Source organism: Coturnix japonica, chromosome 4 (assembly GCF_054131305.1).
Source record: "Coturnix japonica strain WE chromosome 4, WE-NBRP24, whole genome shotgun sequence".
Classification (NCBI taxonomy): Eukaryota; Metazoa; Chordata; class Aves; order Galliformes; family Phasianidae; genus Coturnix; species Coturnix japonica.
The window spans coordinates 26995001-27020034 of record NC_140666.1 but is presented as its reverse complement, the minus strand read 5'-3'; the positions used below and the strand labels follow the sequence as shown (position 1 = coordinate 27020034).

The following is a 25034-nucleotide window of genomic DNA, read 5'->3' as shown; positions in this document are numbered from 1 at the left end:
CACTGAATTTTATCTCTCTAGATTATTGCTGTTTCCTGGTGCACAATACTCATTTTCACACTTACGCAGCAGACCAAAGTATCAAAGTACAAGGAAGAAAGCTGTGTAATCTAACAGACAGAGAACCTGTAATGAAAGCATGGCTGGGGGGAGGCTGGAAATGCTTTGAGACTTGCATCACATCTTCTGAATAGTTTCATTGGTTTATTTCCTTTTCCTTTTTTAACTACATTCACAAGACTACTGTTACAAGTTAACAACAGGACACAAGGTTCTCATGCCAGGAAGGTGTCTTTATTGCTGTGATGATAATGAAGAGTATCTCCGCTTATTCTTCTAAGCAAGACCTTTTATATTCTAACTTACGCATTCAGTACATTTCCACTAACAATTAATTGGCTAGAAAGCAAGCAAATTCCATAACAAGTCTTCATAATCAGCAGAGAGTTTATCTTATGCCTAGGTACAAAACACCCCTGTTTAATCAGACCTTCTGTCTCCTTTCCAGAGCCGCATTATCAGCAAGTTGACATTCAGTGAGGTCAAGCTGACCTCTCCATCTCTCACATCAGACATCTCTAAAGGAGCGACAGAGAAATAAGGATTTACGCAAGGAGAAAATGCATGATTTGCGCACAAGAGCCCAGCAGCCGGGCTTGGTTCTTGCTTATTTGGCAGACAAACTGAGCACAGAATGGCCTATATTGGATTAGGTTTTGGAGCAGACTGTTACACGGTAGATTAGTTCACTGCAGTCTCACCAGCAGATGCCCCACTTACTGTAGGTTTCTCCTGCTCAGAACCATGGAGTTAGTTTCTCAGCATCTGATATGGAATTTCTCATTGTAACTTGAGTCAGTTTATTTCTCTCTCATAATGATGCTTGAAGCTTGAGAAATATTTCTAAGGAGTTGCTGATGAATCTGACGTTACCCAGCCTGAATTGAGTGGCAACTGAGTTGTCTATGCAGTACAATTTTTAGATTAATTTCTGAGGTAAACAAACAAAAAATATATTTGATTCCACTCTGCATTAAAATAAACTAAGCAGCAGATCTCTTAAGGAGCTTCACAAGCAAACTGATCTACTGCTAATTAAGGGCAAAGAAGAATGTCCTCAATCTTCACCAATTTTGAGCTGAATTACCTGATAAAAATTGCTGAAGTTAAAAGATAGTTAGCTGAGTCTATTCACAAGTTCTAATACAACTTTTTGCACTGTGTATGGACTGAGTGCTGGTAGAACTTTAGGATAACAGTGCTCCCCACGTAAGTAATGTGCCATGGCAGCATGATACTAACTCTTGGTTTCTTATGGCTGTTTACCTCACTGCTGTGGGGTTTCTCTGTATTCTAGAAATCCAAGGATAGTTGAGCAATTCTAAGAACTCCAGAACAAATGGCTGCAATTGTTTCCTCATGGTTGAATTCAGTTCCACACATTTCACTTCCTACACCCTTCCATGTTAGATGCCATTTTGTCTGCCATTTTGTCTCTGCTGCCCTCTATCACGTCAACATCATGTAGTAGGATGCTAGTGGGAAGGTTTAACCTCTACTACAATAGCACTACCATTCCTCCTCCGATGTCATGAGCTGATGTGATCAAAACAGGAGGCATTACTTTTGGAGCAGCCCTGGTACAGCTAGTTACTGTAACTGTGTCCCAAGTTAAATGCATTCTCAGGCTAGCAGCTGATGTGTCTGTTAAACCTCATGATACAGGAAATATCCTTAAGCTTATACTGTAGGCGTTACTTTGCCATGTTGAAACATGAAAAGGTTATAAATGATAAAACTCCAAACAGAATACTGCTGTAGCTATAGGACAAGCACTACAGCTTGCTAATGCTGCTTCTGATCATCCTGTTCCTGTCCATTATCCTGCTCTGTGTGTGTCTCCATCCACTACAGGCTCACCTCAGCTAATTCCTTACTATGAGCAAAATCACCACATGACAAAGGGCAGCTTCCTCTGAAGTCCTGCATGGCCATTCCTACTATATAAACCACTAACATATGAGCAGGGGTTCCTTACCCACCTCTTTTCTGAGGACAGAGAGAGTCATAGCAACATTTAAAGCTTCTTTCAGGATTAGAAGCTTTTTAAACAGACTTTAGAGGATAAAGAAATTCACATGTTGATCTTTGTGATCTTAAACACTAAAACCCTTTTGCCTCTAGAAAAAATGCTATCAGTTTGCTACATTAAGCCTGATCAAATGTGTGCTTACTTTTGCACTGCTAAACATAGTTTCCTTTCAAATAAGTGACCCTGAGCCTTAGAAACTTCCACATACTTTTAGTGCACTCCAGAGTCTTTCATGGAAGAGATTTTTAGCTCACTTTGTCAAAATAAGCAGAAGTTAACAATCACCATTACACTTTCCTAGGCACTTTCCATCTAGCCAGTTGTTTGAAGTCATGGACACTCAGATTTACATATGCTGCATTCCTTGTAGGTCTCAAAGTAAGCATTGCATAGTTCTCTTATTGAAGGCTTAGAAAGTAAGTGTTTGAGGCAGGACTGATGATTATACACTTGATGATTATTATTACTAGAGTATCTACCACATCTTTAAAGGCTTCATTTTAAATGGTGAGCTAACCAGAGGTAAAAAATTAGGATCAGTTACACAAACAAAGACTTCTATAAACAAGCTGTGAATTACACAGGCTTCTCAGGGTTGCCTATGTGCCATAAAGCACGCAAAAAAGCATTCACTAAAACAAGGTTTTTGTGTACCAACTGCCAAAGAAAACATATTTAGAAAGCCTACTACTACTACTTCTGGCTATGAGAACAAACTCTGGAAGATTTGCCTGTTGGCCACTTGGTCTGCTGTGTTTGTAACCTTTAACAAACCCTTATTTTTCAAGCCTTAAAAACTGTTAAAGACTTGATCCAAAGCTCAATAAGCTCAGTGGAAATTTTCCACCCAAAAAACACTAAACAACTTCAAGTCATGTCCACATGAATGCACAGTTCAGACTGTGCATGATTTAATCCTGAAGGGTTTCATTGCACCTTGATTCTTTCTTGCAGTCTGACTAAATTTCTTCAGCTATTTTAGTTCAAACCTCTGAGAAATGTATGAATAAAGCAGTAAACTGTGCCCCACATGAAACAAGCCAGATCCAAGAAAACAAAACTATTTAACTAAAGCATCATCTCGAAATGTCTACTTTAAGACTAATTGTAAGCACCTGTTCACTGTTAAAACAAGAAAGTTGAGCAAACAGTGGAGAGACTTCTACAGTTCAGAAAAAAAATATATAAAAACAAAATTGAGGGAAATAAAGTGGCATCATGCAGTACAGGAACATATTTATTGTAAATGGAATTACATCTAGCTGGTGGCCAGTCACCAGTGGGGACACCTGGTGCTTCATTTTGGGGCCAGATCTCTCCAACATTTTATAAATGATTTGGATGCAGGACATAAATGCATACTAAGTAAGATTAAAGATGATACCAATTTAGGAGAAGCTGTTGGCCCCCTTGAGGGCAGAAAGGCCTGACAGAGAAATCTTGACAAATCAGAGAGCTGGGCAATCACCAACTGCATAAGTTACCACTTTCAACTCCAGATATTTTGTGATTCTGTGACTTATTTTCTAAAGTACTTCAAAAGCTGTGGACACACAAAAGGTCCTGCACCCTTTGAAAACTGTAAGGCATCTGTCTTGTCTCTCAACACAAAGCACAACATTCAAAGTGCTAAAGTGTTTTGGAATATCACCTTAGATAGTCAGACAGTCTCTGACTACCTTCACCTGCTCCATTTGCTCGTGCATGCTAAGAAAGCTCAAATGTCAATGGAGAAAATCCTCTACAAGAACCAGAAACTCAGCACCTCACATATCCTTTGGTGAGGTCCTCTTCCACTCACAAAGCCACACTATGCTTCAGAACAGGCATAGCTGCTGAGCACAAAAGTACCCAGACAATAAAAGGACTTCATAACATGATGGAAAGCACAGCAGAGTAGCAAAGTCTTAGGCTGTAGCAAGTAAGGACCTGATCAAATGCAATAGCCATAAGCAAAAAAATAAAGGAAAGAAGCTGCTTACCTTCAGAAGGCCCCAAGTACACAGGGACCTCCAGCAAGATGCCCTTACCTTCACTGCCAACACTTAAACGAGGCCTGGGATTGCATTGCTTTGCACTGCATGCACCTGAGTTCCCCTGAGTTGGCCCAGCCTTTCCACCAGGTGCTCAGTCACTGATTCAAGCCATGACTTAGCATTTCCACTACACTATCTAAATGAGACTTAATGCTAAAAAAGCAGCAAATCTCTTCCTACTGCTCTAAGCAATTTCCATCTCAGATTTTAATTGCTAATAAATCTTTTTGCACCACTTCATTTGGTGATAGAGTTAACCCAAATTGCACAGCAGCCAAAAGAATGCTGCTTTTTGTTATTTTTCACAGGAGTTTGTTCTTTTGGAGAGGGAAATGATTAGAAAGTTGTGGTACTATGCCTTTGAATTATAAATGTTCTCTTCAGGCAATAAAAACAAACACTTCTTTCTTAAAGTATGATCTACTTTGTAACTAGTAAGTTGCATCCAGTTGCATCGATACTACCTTTTCTGTTTACAAGTCTCAACTCAGTCATTCTGATAGAAATCCTAAATAGGGAGTAAAAATTACCAGAAGATGAGAAAACAGCTGGACTTTGTTGCTCCTCTGGAGTGCAAAATAAAGCATTTTCTTCACAGGTTAGGAGTTATTTCTGTTATCCTAATTATTTACCCTGTTGGAGTTACCTTTTCTTCCTCTAACAAAGATAATATTAGCCATTTGATTCATCTTTGCAAGTGAGGAAAAACAGGCCTTCAAACATCAGAGCATTGCTAAGCAATCGCCCAAGGCAATGTCCTGAAATCAGAAGTCAGCTCTTGCTGCTGGTAATCACAGCCTTGGTTACATGGAGCCCAGATCAGCCTTACCAGACTCTGTTTTAAGAACATACCACAGGGAGAAGCTATTCTTCTTGAGAATGAACACAACAATGTCCTGGAGTGCCTGACATTCTTTTTCAAACACTTCTGATGCTTCCTTTTGTTAATGTGCTCTACTGACAAAAGTAGCATTACTGCTTGCCCTTATACATTGGTGTATCAAAAGAATGCTTTACAAGCTACTGAAAACAATCAGTTCACTTCTAAGCAGTACTTTCATTACCTCTGATATATGGAGTGCTTCCATATTTCTCATGTTTGATGCTTAGGTTACATGAAAGATTGTATGGTATACAAATGGCTGTTTAGTGAGATATTAATTCTTCATATTTTATGTAGGATTACCATATGCAGTGCAGAGCACTGACTGCCTGCTAGTTATGCATCTAGATTTACTAACTTTACCAGCATTAAACTAGGCGTTAATATGTAGCACCTTCTTAGTCTTCACACAGGGCTTCACTGTCCCTCGTGTCATAATTCATAAGCTATTTTCACAGCAAAATTTCTATTTGAGTCATTTGGTCAAATGTTTTGTTTTTTTTTATCTGGGCCTTCCCCTGAGCTAACCTACACACAGTGATTTCCTGAGCTTGGGATACCCCAAGGGAGCCAGCAAAGAGAGGGGCTGAGGAGGCATGGGCAGGGCTAGGAGAAAGGGTGGTCATTTCCTACACAGACACACAACACCCCAGGGAGTGTTGCAGGCTGGGTGGACAGCCTACAGGATGCAGCAGTTGGCAGGAAGGCACACAGGAAGGGTGCTGTCACTGCCATTGCCAGTGGTGGCCGTTACACTCTCACAAGAAGCTCCACTCATGGAATCCACTAACAAAAAGCCACATCCTCTGTGCCCCCCATGGCCTTTTCACCCTCAGAAATCTCTGAGAGGTACACCCAGGCAGAGTTGCTCAGCATAGGGAAAGTGCACTGGGAGCATGTGGGCAGGCTGAGGAGCACAAGGGATTTGGCAAAGGAGATCAACTAGTGGTATTGTGCTCAGTCATCCTGAGGCATATGTGTCACTCAGCCACTACACAAGGAGCCACCAGGTAGAAAGAGGGGACTTAAGAAATATAAGGGAATGGAAGCAGGTTTCTGCCTGGGGTGACACACAATTCCCTTCTCTGACTACCTCACCTTCTCTAATACCATTATACAGAAGATACAAGATTTTGGAACCTGATGGACAGGCAAAAAGAGGTGTGAAGGAAGGTCCGTGCAGGTTGGAGGGCTCACTTAGGACTAGTCAACCTGATCTCATTTCATGACCACTTCTGTCACACAAAAATGGAAGTGCTGTTGTCATCTGTGGCTCCCTTCTGAGAAGAACAGAGCCTGATAATATCAATCACATGTGACCTATATGGAAGTCTGCTGTCTCCCTGGGGCCCAAGGAAGAATCATTACTAGAAAATCCATTAGGTTTGCATCATCCTCCAATCATTACCCAGTACTGGTTTTTCATGTTGACAGCGATGAAGTAGCAAAGGGAAAGGCAAGCAAGAGTGAATTTGGCACCCTGGGAAAATCGGTTAAAGGATCAAGGGCACGGCAATGTTTTCTCTGTCCTTTCAGTAGCAGTGAATAATATTCACTGAAAGGAAACTAGTTGATGCAAATGTGGCACTGAGGCTGATGTCACTGGCAGAATTTGGGTTTTCTTAATCGTGGGATGAACAACAGAGATGCTATTGTGGGGAGAAAATGAGTCAGTGGCTGAGGGCCCCCAGTTTGTTCAGACTGGAGGAGAGCAGGCTGAGGGCAGGACTGATGGTGGCTGCAGCTCCTCACAGGGAGCAGAGGACAGTGCTGAGCTCTGCCCTCTGGGGACAGTGACAGGGCCTGTGGGAACAGCATGGAGCTGTGTCAAAGGAGGTGGAGCAGTCTTTGCAAAAAAAGAAAAAGGGCTAGAAGGGCATCGTGCACAGAGCAGGAGCTGTGGCTAGGGTGAAAATATTCTGTATAGATTTACCGGCATTACTGCACAGGGGGGAAAATTACTAAGCTCCCCGCAGCAGAAACCATGAGGTCTTCTGACAGAGAGCAGTCTCTGCCATTAGCCAGGAAGAAAAAGACAGGGATGTGATTGGGACTTGTCTCAGTGTGGCAGTAGCTTTTTTTTTTTTTTTTTTTTTCTTCTTTTTCTTCTTCTTTTTTTTTTTTTTTTTTGCTGCTTCTTTCTGAACAGTTTATTGAAGAGATTTTAGCCTGGTGAGGTCAGAAAGGACGAAAGTGTCGTGAGAAAACAGATCAGAGTCTTCTTAAAATGTTGGGTTCGGTTTGGCTCCTTTACATAGGGAGCACTGCACTCTATCAGCAAGCAATGTTTCTTAGTGCTGAGGTGCTTCAGTGCCAGGAAAGATGTTTTTAGATAAGGAAGTACAGTTTGAACGTGACACATCTGGGAACGCAAGAAACAGTGGAGACTGCCTACAGCTGTAGTTCTGTGTTTTCCAACTGAAAATACAAGGAAACATTCACCCACAGATAACCAGGGTGGGAAAGTCAATGATGTTCAATAATAGCACTAAGTGAAAAGCCTATTATTGAACAGCATTTTACAAATAAATGCTGACTTTTTCTTTGTGTCTAGGAGTTAATTATAGATTAAGAAAATACTGACATCACTAGTTGTGCAAAAAACCTTACATTTGGTTGAGCTGCATGAACACATCTATGGTACGAGCTGTAGATGACAAAACAATGTTTGTTTGTAATCTGAGTGCCTTCTTTTTGAATTCCAATTGCAGTTCAGGTGTTTCCCTCCTGTTCTTAGTCGTACCCTTCCCCTTCCCCATAGCCCTTCAGTAATTGTGCTCCTAAGGATGCTTTCACATTTTACATTAACCAGAAAAGAGGGACCACAGGGGCAGTTTGAGAGCCCACTTCATCAAGATTGCTACAGTATATATAATATACAATTATATTATTATAATACAGTACTTGTATTATAGAATTATTGAATGTTGTCCTTCTCCCTGAGACAGGCTGAGGCAGCAAGGAAAGGAGCAACGTAGCCTCCACAGAAGTTTAGACAAGCTATATGTATAGGTATGTATATACACTGAGGGGTAGGATGATGATGGAAAGGAAGTCTTTGTGAAAAGCCACGTGTCTTCTGTGGTTGTTTAACCCTCCAAATCATTACATAAATGCCCACAATTACTCCTATATGTGACAGAAAGCAAGGCTTTGGTTTCATGTACAGGCTGTCACATCTCTGAATGATTCACTATACCCTTCTCAATAAAAGAATAATAAAAGATGCTTACATTTCAAGCTCTTTATACACACTTTTTGTTGAGAATGGTGTTTTTTTTCCTGAACTTTTCATAGGAAAATTGCCATTAATTACATTGACTTGCACAAAATACCTGAAACAAAAACAGAAACAAAAACAAAAACAGGACATAACCTTCCTTTTCTTTCTAAGAATGCTAAACTCAGTGTTTAGGCCTTTTTAGAAATGGATGTGTGTTTCTTCACACTTAGTACACTGTGTATTTCATTGAGACTTATGAAGCTGGATTGATTTTTCATGCAGTGTGTTCCAACGTTGTGCTTTTGTCTTGATGTAAGCCTAGGAATCACTGAGTTAATTGTTCTTCAGTTTGGGATCATGATTAACAACTGTGAGAAACTACTGAATACCTTCCAGTCTTTTCTCTCCACTCAGCTGAGTTCTGTCATTTATCACAAGTCTGTCACTGAAGCTCTAGACAGGATACCACATTTATCAGTGTAAAATCAATTTTGGAAGGCTAGAATCACCCTGACAATCTGCAGTATAAAATGTAAAAAGCACAGGTTTAATGCCAGATGTCCAGAATATGAACAGATAAAATCAGTGTGTGCTGGCACACAAAATCACTTCCCTGGAGAGCGCACTTGTAGTGTAACCAAAAACTTGCATTAGGTGTTTTACATATGTTGAAATCTCCACAACCACTTCTGAAAAGAAACTATTAATAAAGGGAATGTCAATCTAACTGCAGGATATGGTATCCACAGAAGAGTGCAGCACAAAACCTCTGTAACAGAGGGTAAGTTTCTTTATCCCAGACTAATCATTTTAAATATGTTATTACATTCCTGGTTATCTTTATCTCTAAAATAGTTAAATTGGCAGAAGGAACCAATGACCATTGTGATGAAAGCAAACATTAGCCTTTTCCTCCTGACAATATAAAGACTGATCTGGTAGAGACAGCATATGTTGTTGCAGGGTTTTCCACAACTGTCATCCGAAGCTGGTCAGAGGTCTGAAGAACAATAGAGAAAAAAAGTGCCTTTTATGTGCAGTTATAAATTGGTGAATTGAACCATTTGTTTCTTTCTTTTTCAGTTAGATTAGCACTCCTCTGTTTACTGGTTTATTACTTGCTTCCTTCTCGTCAGGTAGTAACATCCCTTTGCTTAGAGATGATAAGCCAACACAGTGACAGAATTCCCCTACTATAATCCTATAAGTGTTTTTCCCCTTTTCCTTTCCATTCCTTTTCTTTCCCTTACACACTGTGGCAATAGTACATACACTATTGAATATACTATCACCATACTGAATTAAAACCATCAGGATATGGATGCCTCAGACCCTGCTCTCGCTCCATGGGGATAAGTGTTACTGAAATGGCTATCAAAGTTTCAGCTGTACATTGCAGTGCATAGCTGGCCTGCAGCATACTCACGTTTATTTGCTTTAGATTTTGCAGAAGCTTTATTCATAGAAAATGCTCTGAGGTCATCAGGTCCACCCATCACTTATTCATATCAAGTGTAACCATATTGTTTCCTATTTCCTTCTTCTGCATATGATTGTCTTTCAAACCTGAGCTTGTAACTAGCCAGATACATTTTGTACTTCAGCCTTCATTAAACACCACAATCAGATCATGAAAATCTCCCTTAACCTGTTTTATTTTTACACCTTTGTCTTCATGGCTCTTTCCTGTGGGATACCCTTTATATGTGTGTGTTATATAGATAAATGTATAAATGTAGAAATTTAGACATGTAAAGAGCTGGATGGATATTTTGAATGCTAGCAATCCATTGCTGCTAATGATGCCTTCGTGAAGAATAAAAATAGAAATTTCCCTCACAAAACTGAAAAAATAGCAGCTCTATAGCAGCAGATAGGGAAGGGTGAAATAAAACTCCTCTGGGCAATAGTTTTTATTAGACATATCAGCCTAGCCACTTTTAATTTTAAAAAGTGAAGTTTTGAAGGAATTCTACATGGGGAAGTTCTATTATAAAAGTCCATATTATCAGATCACCTCACTGGGTTTTGAGTCTTTATAACATAACCTCTAAAGACCGAAACTATGTGCTTATTGAGCTTGCTAAGCTTATTGAACCTAGTAGTTAAGAGTCCTGCTGTTTTTCAAGCTCTGAAATAGATAAAAAGTATGTACATTATCCAAGAAACACCAACAGTCAGACTACTCAAGTCATTTACAGCGCTAACTCTAAGGAGCAGTGGAGTCCTCTGCAAGGCCAAACTTTGTTAGTAATACCATGGAAGCGTAAATTCCTTTGTGAATCTGAATTCAGAGGAAAGTATTTGATCCAGAAGCTTACTTGCAGCCAAGCATTCTATAATTTGCAGTTTCATTGCTGCTTTCACTTTTCTTCTCCTTTCAAACTAAGACAAACCTACTAAGATAAACCAGATATATTTATAAATGCCTTTGGAAAACATTTAGGTAATTATTTTGGCTCAAGTTTCAACTGCAGAATTTCTACTGGGAAAGTAGATCCCTGTATTTAAATCAAAGAGGCAAGAGAGCATATGTGAAAGAACTAAATACAGAGAAACATTTAATCAAATTTTATTTTTAGCTGTTGAGCTGAAAGATTTGCCCAAAGACTAATTTTAATGACAAAATTATACTGGTTTCCTTGAGATAAAAAGCATTTACATGAACTTAATGTGTGAGTTTCTAGTACTTTAAGAAACTGGTAATTGGTTATGCTACAGAGTAGTTTAGCAGGAGCTTTAATACTTTGAAATTATTAAGAAATGATAAAATCAGAGCATTATTTAAGTTTATGGCATGTCATCTTAAATCATCTTGAAGTGTACTACAAACATTTCAATGACTTCACAGTCTTCTGCAACAATTATTTCTATGCCATACAACCATATTTCTATACTGTTCTGTATTATTTCCATACAACCACAGATGTCACAAATCTCAAGTCCAGGGATCAGCATTAAAGTTTTGGTAGGCTTGATCTGCATGAAGGACAAAGAGCTGATGTGTAGATAGCAGAGCTTGGGCAATCTCTCATAGAGTGCTAGGATGTGCTTCTGATGCATAGTGAGTGATGCAAAAGGATGTATGCAGCTCTTGCTCTTCATTACCCATTCTTAAAGCTTTGCTTGGTAATGTACATCCTGATCAGAGTGGATACCCAATCATTTTTGATTGTTAAGTATTTCTGTGATCTCTTCTACTGTTTTTGGAGTATTACCCCACGCATTCTGAACACCACTTTAAACTGAGGATGTGATCCAGGAATCAGAACATGGGAGACACACTGAAACAAGGACTCAAGAAATCATTTAAATGCAAACCTAGAATTGCAGAATGAGGAATGTGCTTCTTTTTTTATCAAATGCAACACTAAAACACAACTTTCATTGAAAATAAAACCCCAGAATTTCTAAAAATCAGTGAAAAAAATAATTTATTGCAATATCTCACATTAACATGAAACATTTATACACATATATTCTGTGCTGATAATGCATACTAGGTATAGACAACTTTTATACACAAAGTAATTGCACTATTATAATTTATAATGCAAATATTCAGAAAATGACAGACATAAGAATGGATATTATTCACACAAAAATGCACTGTATATTAAAACTGTGAAGCATCTGCAATCTCATCTTATTTTACTATGTCTGCATATGACAACCCTTAATTACCACAATGCCAAGAATACAATCAGGTTCTCCCAAGGAATAAAATAAAGTCATTTCTGAAATTTAGAGACCAAAACAAAATGCAACCATGACAATCATGTCCTGGCGGCATGCCTGTCAATTCTGAAGGCTCTATCAGAAAAGAATTAGAGCACTACTGATGGCCTAAAATTGTCTGGCCATCTATTATTAACATGACAACTTCATTTAGTTAATATAAATCAATGCAAAATAGATTGAAAATGAAAAGCATTTCAGTAAAAGTACATTGGCACAAGCTTCAGATGGCAGCGCTGGACAAACAACTGCCTCCTTTCAATACAGAAAATGTTTACACAGCATCTACAAAGCCAAAATGCTGGATGACATAAAAGTACCTTTTTTTTTTCTAAACAGAAGTCAACAGCTCATCAAGTGTTATTCACAATAAGAACAGGAAGCATGGTCATAGCAGAAGTAAATCTGATTAACAAGTTTTATGTAGTAGTTTCCATAATGATGCTTCATGTACTACTTTTTACAAACAGTTCTTTAAGTTCTTTGTTCTGCCAAGAAATTGAAATGCCTCCTGTCTTTCCAAAAAAGTCACTGATTTATGCAACCACTGTACTGCAGAGATGAAGATGAAGATGTGAAGCATCAGATCGAAGTGGTTGTGGCATGCATACTATAAAATTTTATTCAGTACTAACTGGTGGTAGGAAGGGCCACAGGACTGACATGCAAAAATAATACTTAAAAAAAAAAAAAAAAAAGAGCCTGAAATACATGCCCATAGCAGAGAGAATACCGAATACCAAACACTATGGAAAAAGTAACAAGCATGCCTGGAAGAAAATGGTGAGTATCATTTCAGGACAAGAGCAAAAGACAATGGTACTGCACATAACAATGGGAGATATGAAGTAAAGTAACATTCGTAACTCATCCTTACTGCCTGGCTCCCTATTTGGAGACAGTATTGCACCCTGTTCAGGATCCTTTTCTTCTTCCCTCAGTTCAGAATGTATCTTGCTTTGTTTCCTTGAATGCATGCAAGTAGAATTTGAAAAGTAAGGGATTTTCTTTGAAGCAACAACATAGTGGATCAATGCAGTGACAAAATATGTTTGACAACTTGCAACCAGTATTAGTAAGTAACAGAGCAGAGCATAGGTAACACACACACTTCTTTTGTATGTAGGAATGTAACAACTCCTACATTCCCTGATGGAATCGAGATATATTGACTTGCTCCCATAAGTAATTTGGGGACATGGGAGAAGAGAAACACATTTGGAAGTGGGGACAGATAGAAACTACAGTCAGGCATCTGAGGTTCTCTGCATGCTTTATGATTTATTATAAATCTGTTCCTCCTGAGAGAAGCTGCAGGTGAACCTCTGTTCATGCAAGCAAGCAGACAAGTCACGGTTGCTTTGGTTCTATGTACATTTCTGATGCGGTTCTGAATATTGCTGGAATGGTATTATGGAATAGAGTTCTTAAGAAGGAAAAATAGAGATGCCAACTTAGGAACACAGTCTGAAGTACGCTGAGTTGCTCCAACCGGATGATATTCTACAGGCCCAGTGAAGACACAGCATATTTTAAGCACTGGTTTTATATCTCTGTGCCAGTCATAAGCATTTTGTCCACTTCCCCTATTATATATTGATCACTGGGCTTCAGTATCTGTTATGCTAACAGATATGCAAAAGATAAGCTTGCCATTCTCTTAGGTATAACAGACAAAGGGAGAGTACCACTGATACGAACTACTTTTAGATTTAAACATGGTGGAGATATAAAACAATAGAATAACAATCAGAGGAACTGTCTTCAAAGAGATTTAAGAAATATTTTCAGGAAGTGACCATTCAAGGCATTTATTTACCACATGGATTCATAACAGATATTAACAAGCCATATTAATTGTTACGAATGGCTCCAACTGAAATCAATCACACTGCAAATGAAAATAATCATAAGAATGCATGTGTGTTTGAAAGGCCAGATAGAATAAATATCTGAAAAGAAAACCAAAACTGTACCTTTGCAAAGTAATTACAATAAGGTAATCAAACATTAGAAGTTATTCATATGATTTCTGCTTTTGGATTACTACTATTATATGCAGTCTATAAAGTAACAGAAATAACAACAATTCAGAATATCTTAAAGGAAGAAACCTTAGTGTATCTTTTTGTTTGTGAATGGATGAAATGGTGCAGGGAGTGAAAAAGAATGAAAAGATCATAGAAGATTATCTTCTTTCAGTTTTCAAAATCACCTCTGAAAAAATGGTTATCAGTGTCATACACTACATGAACTTATCCTCCTAGTCTCCTATTCTCCAGAACATATTATACCAAAAAAGAGATACCTGTGATGGGAGAAGTCATTAAGTGTATGAGAAATATATGTACGTCTAAATTTAGGAATATATAAAAAAAAAGCCTAACAAAAATTAAGAGAGACTTTTCAAGTGTGCTTAAACTGTGACTACTATGTACTCCTGAAAACCAGACTGACAGTGTTTTTCTACCATGTTTACTACTGTCCCAATGTTCCCCTCTACAAAGCTGAATTATTAGGCAATAGTAACAGCAAGTATCTGTCAGGGCTGTTCTCATGATAAAGAAAACCAGCTGTTTTACAAGCTCTCTAAAATGAAGCTACAATATTTAAAATTATAAGCTTCTAGAACCCTAAACACATGTGAAGCTGAACTAAGGAAAATATGCACCTGACTCAACAGTCTTCTGAAGCTTTACATTTAACATTATAATATTCCCTGATACAAATGATAGGACATCATTTATAATGCAGAAAGAATAAGCCTAAGGTTCTCACTTATATGTATTTCATATAAAAGTGTGGATTTGAAAGAATAGTAGCCATGCGAAGTTACATTTAACCTTCATATAAAACAATATCATAAAAGTATGATCAAAAGTGGCAGCCAGAATGTTAGCGCAAATAATATAGACTAAAATACAGACTTCAGTGGGGTTAAAATACAGGCTGTTCCCTGAAGTTTAATAGCGAGAGTTAATATTGAGGGTTACCAATAAACAGTCAATATTCATACACTTGGCTACCAGTTGTAGTAGATCTTTTCTAAAGGGCCATAATGATTTAACAGTCTAAATTTCATTTTCAAAGACACACAAGAATTCAGAAGTGCAATTAAGTCCCTGTGATGTGTTCAGTGAAAGAACTGCTGACTTACACAATTCAAATCAGGTATATCTTAAATTAAATACATTAGCTTAAAACTTTTTGTATTACTTTTGGACAGAATTCAATCTGTGCATATTACTTTCACACTTTTTTTTCTCCTTTTGCAATAGGTGGAATGTATACACCTGCTAGGCTGGCACAAAGCAACGTGATTAAATGTAAAACTTCATAGTCCATTTCTGAGTCTAAATCTCATTGGCTTTCAATAAGATTCTGGTTACTACATGTGCAAACTTCTGAAACTGTCACATAAGCTCAAAGACCACTTAGTGTTTGAAGAGCTTTGCCCTACTGTCATTCTGACAACAAGATTTAGTTCCATATGTCATTCAGAAGATATATTCTTTATTCTATTTATTTCTGAGGTAAGACCTTTACCACACAACAATTTCTGAGCAAGAAGATCCATCTGAGTTTAACAGAACACCCCATATATCAGGTGCGAACCTGCCTGTGTGTATTTGTTGGACTGTTGCCTAAATATCTGAAGGCACATTTATTCACTCACAGAAACGGTAAATTTCAAAGTGCTGATAACCAGACATTGGTTAAACATTATATTATGGCCTTTGTATTGCAAAATCTAGCACAGTGGAGAAATCTGTACATAAAGAGATATTTATATTTAAACACTGGCATTCCCTCAAGGACCTCTTAAAATATTCCTTCTGGGACTGCACAAACGCCACAGACAAATAATCAAGGATTTCAACCTGCTGTCAAGGTAGAAAATGCATTAACAAAAGTGTAGTAGAAAACCATTCATTTCTTTCAGGGAACATTTTGTTTGCAAATGTAAATGGATCTCAGTGGTTTAGATTAAATTTGTCACATGTATAACTCGTTTAAAAGAAAAATACACTTTGGTTAGTCATACCTCTGTCTCTGTACTCTTTCGGGACAAAAACCAAACCTGCATTGGTTCTTTTTTACCCTTCATAGAAACCGGACCCCTGTATTCCAGGTGGAACTGAGGATCTGAATTTTCTGGTGTCATAAGACACCTGAAAATAGAAAAAGAAACATGTAAGTGTATGCATACAAACCATACACAACTTGAACTATTAAACATGTGCATGTGTGAGCAAGTTAACAGAAGCATCAAGTCTATCTCTAGATCATTTTATATTTACAAACCATATAATACGCATCATAATACAGTCTGCCATACAGTTTCATCAGAACTCATGCACTTAACTAACGTTGTGTTAACAATGCCTCATCACTATCTATTCCAAAGGCACATTGATTTTACATTGAAGAAATGATTTCTTTTGAAGTCTCAGCACCAGTTAAAATAGTGAATCACCCACCTGTACGTATACTCAGAGACATTGATCTTTCCCTTTTCTCCAGTAGTTTCTGTCCTGCTTGTTAAATTGACAGTATTGCCAAACAGGCAGTAACGTGGCATCCTTTGGCCTATGACACCTGTGACTACCTCACCGGTATGGATTCCTATTGTTATCTTTAGAGAAAAAAAAAAATCAGGTTTCAATATTCAAAATAAATGTAGTTATTCTCATACTTCCAACTAAACACAGGTATCATGCAGTTTCTGTCTACTAGTTTCATTTCCAGTGCCTTGCATTTTGTATTGTGCTTTTTTGTTGTTGTTCTCAGTGGGTTTTTTTATTCTGTTTTTATTTTTTTATTTGTATTGTAGTGCCATGACTCTGCTTGCGACACAAAAGAGCAAACCTCATATTTTTCCAAGACACACCAAACCACACTACTATTATATGTCATGAAGTAAAAGAAAAGTGGAGAGAGAGGAATTAACTGTAGGTCTGAGTTCAATGAATGCTCAGAAGTTGCAGAAAATGATGGTTTAGGCTAAGAAAAGACAACTTCTCAGAAGAAAGGCCCCATATGAAACCTCGCTTCCTTGCTCACTGACAAGGTGAAATAGACAGACCTAAGCCGGGTCTTTGAGCAATAGATTTCAGACAAATAACAGTATGTATCACAACTAGTTATTTTGTCCTCAGAGCTTTTTGATAAAGAGGGGTCAATGCAGTCTCATCAACTCTGTATTAATGTGACAGCATATTTAAAAAGCTCATAGTAACAACACAACTTGAATTAACATACATTGTTGTTGGAATCACTGCCATAACAACCTATGGAAACGTACTTTTCTATTTAATGCAATGTATTCCCATGCTGATGGGATCACGAGCTTGGCTGAAAATGTCAGTGAGGGAATACTACTGTTCTATTCCCTGAGATGAAGAAGACTCAACTAATTGTACTTGATGCATAATGCAAATTTGTTGAATAGATTCAAATAGATCAGAAAACAAACATACATGATGAGGATCTAATTATTTTAATAATTAAGCAACTGCCTTTGAGGGTCTGGGGAACTGCCAATACCACATCTACATGAGATTCTTCATATCATTTATAGAGATCTATCTCAAAATAATGAAGTCTACATGGAAAGGGATTTTAGTATTATCATATTTCAAAACATTATGATCATATTAAAAAATGGGCTCTTCATTCAAGCACACACATTTACTAACCTGTACAGGCTCCCCATCTACTTGAACTTGGCCTGCTATTTCCATCATATCCAATGCTAGGTGGCAGATAGATCGCGCATGATGAATGCAAGGCTCTGGAAGACCACTCACAGTCATATACTTGTCCCCAACTGTTTCCACCTAGCAAGGTACATATTGTTCCATTTATTGTCATGGATTTCAGAATACAATACACTTCCATGCCAGGCATCACTTTGCAGATTGTCCTTCTGCTGCATTCTGTCACATGGCATTAACACGTAACACAATGTTGGCAGAAACATTCAACCTGTACTGCCATACCTCCAGCATCCATCTCTGATGTCATGGGCCAACATAATAAATAGAAGGCATTCCTTTTGGAGCAGCCCTTGTATATGTGGGCTACACACATATCTTACCTATCTCCTACTAGCCACATCTGCAACTAAACCTCACTACTGAAGGACGAAACCTAAATAACTGAACAATAAACCATAGCTTACAGCTAGGTTGGCCCAGGTTTATGACTTAAAGCATACTGCTTAAATAAATTTTTCCATCTTCTAAATATGAAAGCAAATTAATGTATCCAACTAACAAGTGACTATGCACAAACACTGCAAAAAAACTATGCGCTTTGAGTTCTTTCACACAGAGCTAAACAACATACTCATCATTAACTATGTAGTATCAGGCAATGCAGTTCAAAGTCTGGTAAAAGCCTACATTCCAAAGGATGGAAAAGAGCAACATGACAGTAAATTATTGAAAAATCATAGGTTAAACTGCTTGAAAATCTACTGCTTACCTTGTAAACAAATGGATTCCTTCGTGAATCAGTTAGAATATCAAATCTCGTGTAAAGATCATTTAAAAGATTAACAATCTTCATAGCTCCCTCTCCAGAGGCATGCTTGCTACAGAAGGCATTGAATCCAACAATGCCACTGAAGAGAATGGTGACATTGTCGTATCGCTTAGCCGGAACAGGACGCTTGTGCCTCAGCTCATTTGCCACCGATGGTGGTAGAACAGAGTACAGTAATCTAAATTAGACAGACAGAAAGGCACAGGCAAAATAGAAATAATTTTGAGTAAGGTCTTTACATAACATAAACATATTATTAATTCTTCTAGCAAGATCTGTTAATAGTGTCTTGGATCATTTTTGCTTACTGCTTGAGCATTTCTGCCATATCTATTAAGTAGATGGCAGGTAAGAAAGTTTGCAAAACTATTTTAGATTAATTATCAAAGTAAAAAGGATTGCCAGTTCACTTCTCTAGTGTACTTATAAGGGAAGGAGCCATCAAAACACCTATTTTGATGTAGGCAGCAGCCTACGCAGCAGATGCCATATGACAATCTAAATTAAGAATAAAACCCTTTAAGGAACTGAAGTGAAAGGTTCTTTCTTGACTTCAAAATTACTGGCATTGAATATTTTTTTATGTTCTTCCAAGATTCTTTTATTTTATGAAGATGGTACCTATAAATAATATATTGCTGTGACTGTTTCAGCTCAAAAATCTGGATTTGTATCTTACGTGTCTGTCTTCTTCTTTTCATCTTCGAGTGCACGCAGTGTGTGCTGCAGCCTGTCAGTGAGGATCTCCAGCTCTTGAGTCAGTTTATATTCCTCTCTGAACTGCTCTCCCAAAAGAACCAGATCACGGGTAGCATCATGCAATGGAATATCACTCAGATATAACCCTCTTCTAGTTAAATCATCCAAGTTCATAACACTGCAATGTGAAGAAATAGACAGACATGAGTAGGTAGACAGAGGTATAATTAAGCCTGTCAAAGAAGCAATTAAACCTCAGATGAACAGCAGAGAATATGAAATAGGAGGAAAAAAAATTCCTTCTAAAAATCTGATGAACTGTATGAAATATTCCTTCTGTAAAATCCTTGGAGTTCACTTGTGTTAAAACATAGCTCTTATTTTGCATTTAAATACAAAATTCTCATGAGTTCCATAAACATATTCAATGCACCTTCTTCAGTGCGCAACTAAAAGTTAGATTATGTTATGGTAGCATCTTTCTGTCTTCATCCCCTCTCTACATCACTTCTATACACAAGATTAATGTGCAAGTCTAGTATGTTAGCTCAATGAGCATTCAGCTGAAGCTCTCCATTCAATCCCAGATTCCAAACACTCTCTTCATAAACACCACTGCTCTATTACACTAAAATTACTAAAAAAAAATATATGAATCCACACAAGAAACCAAATCAGTGACATCTCTCAGCATTCTCAGAATAAGAAACAACATCGAGACTTGCTGAATAGAGGAAGTTTCACTTGTCCAAACTAAGCCAGAGCATCCCAGTGCTTATACTGAATTATTTCATAATCATCCAAGTTCCAGTGTTCAAATGCTCCTCCCTCTTTTGGTATAAACACAACAAAATCAATTAAATCCATACCCGAGCCAATTAATCCCTGTAAAATTACTTGCATAGATATTCATAAAATCAGTAACTGTAAAATGAAAAGCAGTATTGTACAACTCTTATTGTTTAGAGTACCTTGGTGAACAAAGAAAGAGAATGCTATCTGCTTCAGGCAAGTAGATCATTTGCCCTTTCAGGCGTAAGCAACTGATTTCTGTGCCAGTCAACTCATCTTCACACTCCAGCTTCTCTACATCCAACAGCCCCTCCTGGTGAAAAAAAAAAAAAAATTACAATTATTTTATCATTGCATTGGTACATGTGTTACTTCACAACATCTGTGTGAATACCTTCGCTAAGAAGGTCATTGTGATGTCTGAAACAGTTACACATATCTTAAAACCCAATTATCATTTGAACACCAAACACTGTCCTCACTTCAACACTGATTTTCTGCATCAGAGATACAAATCAATGGCATCTTTCCTAATTTCAAGTTCATAACTTCTTGTTTTCTTCAATAGTTTGACAAAAGGATTGTCTATTCTATGAACTTCATAGAATTCCTAAGAAGTATTGCTGGCTTCTCTCAGGAAGTTCTTTGGCATAGTAGGTGCAACTCTACATTCCACATTCATTGTTTCATACTGCCTGCATCCCCTCTCCTGTTTTCTCAAGAGAAGAGGACATAGAACTGTGTATGAATATATCAGCCCAAATGGTAACACATTTCATATTTGCCTCCCTTGTCAGAATGAAGTAAAACTAAGTGCAAATGCCCTTCCTTTCCTTCAATAAAATGCCACATATGAGTTTGGCCTCTTGCCAGGGAAGCCTCAGATGAGACATAAATGTACTTCACCATTCCAGTTTAGCAGTTAAGTCAATTTAACATGCTGAATTCAGACCTGTGATTTTTTCTTGGCTCAAGACTGATAAGGAATCAAGCTTACTACTATGCAAGAATGTTCTCTGAAGTCTTCTGCTTTTTCTACACTTCTTTTCTCTCCAAAGCCTGCTTAATTATAGAAATGCCAAGTGAATATTTTCCAGTTACCTTGGTCCTCAGTACAAAGACTGTATTGATGTGTGAGAGGATCCCATGGAAACTAATATCAATATGAGGCCTGACCAAGGAGAACACTGACAGAAGACTACAATTTCCTGGTTGCAGCTGAAATATAAAGAGCAAACGCAAAAAGAAAGAAACAATTGAATTATAATAAAAGTATACATGGAATAATTACATTCAATTTGCTTAAATTACAGAACTGAATGGAAGAGAATATATACTTTATGCATTTCTTCATTAGAACACAAGGTTTTTAAATTAAGGATTTTACATCAGAAGTATCAATGACTTCAAAATGGAATTCTAGCCTGCAAGATGACTTTGTAAAATTGTGTTAGCTTGTTCCATATTCATTATCTGCAAAAGTATTCCCACCATAAAAACAGTAAAAAAGCTTTTCGGTGTTTTCATAAATACTGTCCCTCAAACATTCTTTTCAACAATAAACCATTTTCTCTAAAGAGCTGTCTGGTCATAGAGATCCTGATAGCCACCCTCAGTAGGCTAAACAGTTATAGCTGTTCAGTGAATGACCTTGAGAAGAATTTACTAAGCTTTTCTTCCAATTTTTTTTTCCTGCAAATCCAGAAGGAAATCACACACACATGAAAAAGGCAAGAAAAGTATTCACAGCTCAAGCATATTCCTCGGTCTGTTACTTCACATTACAGACATGATCTTTAAGGAACAGAGCTGTTGCAGGTTAAGGGTTATTTTTCGAAGTTCTTTTTCAAACAGCAGGAGCACAATACAAGAAGTACTATACATGGGGATGTTCTCTAGACTAAAAATCCTAAACATGTTTTATTAATCTTCAGGGGAAAAGAAAAACAATTGCCAAAAAAACACCTGCACGATCTAGTATAAGAACTTTCCATTACTACTTATGTGTAAGAATCATCTAACCTGCGGAAGGACTCTGTATATTGCATTGCCGCACTGTGTGACCACCAGATCTCTGTCAAATATTATGTGGAAAGGAAAAGCCTTGCAGAAAGTATATGGACTGATGCGAGACTCTTGGGTACCATTTTCTTCAAATCTGTCAAGGTCTTCATAGTAGTCCTCTTCTTTAGATTCTTTCTCTTCAATTAAAAATTGAATGTGGTCACATTCCTCATTCCGCTGTTGAATAACCTAGGAAAAAAAAGAAGGAAAAGTTGAGACTAAAAACCTTGTTTTTCAATATTAACCAGAATGCTACTATGAAGAAAGAGATGCATTTAGACCAGAAAGAAATCTAAGAACAGCATTTGTACCTTGAAAAATTTTGTATTCTAATAAGTATGTCTGTTTTAGAAAGTCTTTTTAATTCTAGGGGAAGAATTATTCCTTTGCTTAGCTGCAGTTGCTCTCTGCACGAACAATACATCACTGACATCTGTGTTGCCTGAGTGAAATGCACATCCTGAAATGGGGATTCAGGCTCAGGTTATGCTTGCTTTCATTGGTATGTGTCACACAATAAGATTCTTCCTCTCCATGAATGGGTCTGTTGCAAGTCTTGAATTTCACAAGGCACTTTAATTCTTATTTTAATGAAAGCTGTTTGCAAGGCCTGCAATGTAAGGGCAAACATTGCTTGACCAGAGGGTGGGCATGTGATAGCCAGCCAGAAGAGTAGCAAAGGGAGCAGAGGTCTGTACATACAGCCCTTGCCCAAGCAAGCAGTGCTGACCACAAGACCATGCTCAAAAAATAAAACTAGAAGCAATTACAGTCTTCTCTGAGTTACATTCTGTATTAAATTCCAGGAAAATTTACATCAGCAAAATCATAAATAAAGGTCTTGAATACAGCATTTAGCTTCTGTAATTTTATTAAGGTTAGTCAAAAAGACAAAATTAAAAGGGATTATTTCGTTTCCAGGGAGTCATAAGCTGTAGTATAATTAAAGCTAATAATAAACAGAATAGCACAATTTATCTTGAGAGGCCAAACTCACCTCTTCTCAAGTCTAATTAGGTTTAATGACTGGAACAGAACAATTCTATTTATACAGTACTGTTAAACAGCAACTTTTTGGAACACACTGCACCTTATTCTACTTCCATCTAAAGTCTGATCCTAAACCTACTGAAGCAAGGGGAAAAAAAAAAAAAAAAAAAAAAGGACTTCCTAAAATCCCTAATGCATCCTAATTCTGCCTTTTACACATTATCTAGTCACAGACAATAACAGTTCTAATAAAATAAATAAATAAATAAAAAGTAGGTATGCACAAACACTGATGTTTAGACTTTCAAACACTTCCCCTCCACAGCTGTCGGCCATGTTAGCATGGGGAGTGATGACACTTTATTTCTTCCTATTCACATGCAGCAGCATAAAGCAACACAACAATATTTTATTGCTAAATGAGGCTTAATTTAAGAAGGTGGTGTTCCTTAATCCCCTATTCGAATATAGATTTGCTCTTCTGGAGGGAAAATGGGAGTAGGAACCTAATTTAAGTGCTCTATATAATTTGATGCACTAATTTTCCTATTGAGCATGTAACTTAGAGAAAGATCGGCCTACCATTTACCAACCAATGCAGGTACCTGAAGCTGGATGTAAGAACAAGTTCAAATGTTAATGATGATAATGCTTACTTTCTTTTAAAAATTCTGCTCTGATGGTAATCCACGTGGCAGTGTGTAGCAAAGAGAAATGGGAAATTATTAGTTAATAAGGGGTAAGCCTCAGGAAGAGTATACAGCGGTCATTTGAAGAAAATAAATTACATGGGTTTATCTAGTAAAGCAGAACACAGTAGATAGTATCCTAAGTTTCTTCTGAATTCACAGCTTAAGGGTCTTCCATGTCCTCCTCTTCATTTAAATCATTATCCCTGAAATTGAGAGAGACTGTGGCCATACTGAGGATTGATAAAATGCAGTTAGCATCTTAGTTCTTATTTTCCCCTCACTCATTAGTACACTTACAGGTTTTATTTCATTATTACTGTTATTATAGCCAAGGGATAGCTGAGATTATATACAGTAACCTTTCTCAAATTCTGTAGAACTATCGCTAAAACTGATTTATGTTTACAGATGATTTCTAGTCTTAGGTCTTACTTCACAGAGTTGTTCTTAACAGTAAAAACTTCATAATTTGGATAAAAAAAGCTTCGCCATCCAGCAATGGTGAAGTAAAAGTTCTAAAAATCCATTACTTTTCAGGAAATATTGACAGTACGTGAAATATTGACATTCAGAGAAATTAACATCATCACCTAATGACCATATTAGTCAGTGCATACTAGTACTGTGTTACCATGCTGCACCTTTACTTACAGTTCTTTTACTGCTACCATGCAGTACAGAAAGTAATTTTCCATTTCTACTTTTATTTTTTTCTTTGAATAATACATCAATAAACAGAACTCTAGTGTTAGTTTAAAAACAAACAAGCAAACAAGAAACAACATTAAATTAGGACAGCTACAAGCTTTAAGACATGCCTTGATATGACCCTCTGAAGTTATTGCAGCTTTCATGGGGTTGAAGACAGTCACCACCCAGGATATACTATTTGCCTAACCAGTATGGATAAAGGTTGCTGTCACTGTGTCAGTAACAGTAACAAAGTTGCAAGTCTCCCAGGGATTTACAAGTTCATCTGCAACACTGTAGACTCCTAGGCATCAAGATAAGCTCATAGAATGAATGACAGAATGTCCCGAGTTAAAAAGGAACATAATGATCATCCAGTTTCAACCCACCTGCCAAAGGCAGGTTTGCCAACCACATTCAGCCTGGCCTTGAATGCATCCAGGGATGGGGCACCCACAACCTCTCTGGGCAAACTGTTCCAGTGTGTCATCACCCTCTGGATGAAAAATTTTCTCCTAATAGCTAACCTATATCTCCCCTGTCTGTTTAAAACCATTCCCCTTTGTCCTATCACTATCTACCCTTG

The 25034-nt window shown here is 37.5% G+C and overlaps 1 protein-coding gene across 2 annotated transcripts in view; it reads right to left on the bottom strand.

Annotated features, from left to right (window-relative positions):
• Positions 1-11651: 11651 nt before the first annotated feature.
• Positions 11652-25034, bottom strand: part of GUCY1B1 (guanylate cyclase 1 soluble subunit beta 1) — a 33114-nt gene continuing 19731 nt past the window's right edge. For both annotated transcript variants that reach the window (XM_015860954.3, XM_085546396.1), the window contains exons 6-14: positions 22035-22265; positions 21114-21230; positions 20192-20325; positions 19201-19398; positions 18462-18699; positions 17672-17812; positions 16454-16608; positions 16018-16144; positions 11652-12938 (exon numbers count right to left, since the gene is read on the bottom strand). In XM_015860954.3, coding sequence (XP_015716440.1) covers positions 12915-12938; positions 16018-16144; positions 16454-16608; positions 17672-17812; positions 18462-18699; positions 19201-19398; positions 20192-20325; positions 21114-21230; positions 22035-22265 — 1365 coding nt within the window. In that variant the 3' untranslated portion in view covers positions 11652-12914. The remainder of the gene's footprint in view (positions 12939-16017; positions 16145-16453; positions 16609-17671; positions 17813-18461; positions 18700-19200; positions 19399-20191; positions 20326-21113; positions 21231-22034; positions 22266-25034) is intronic.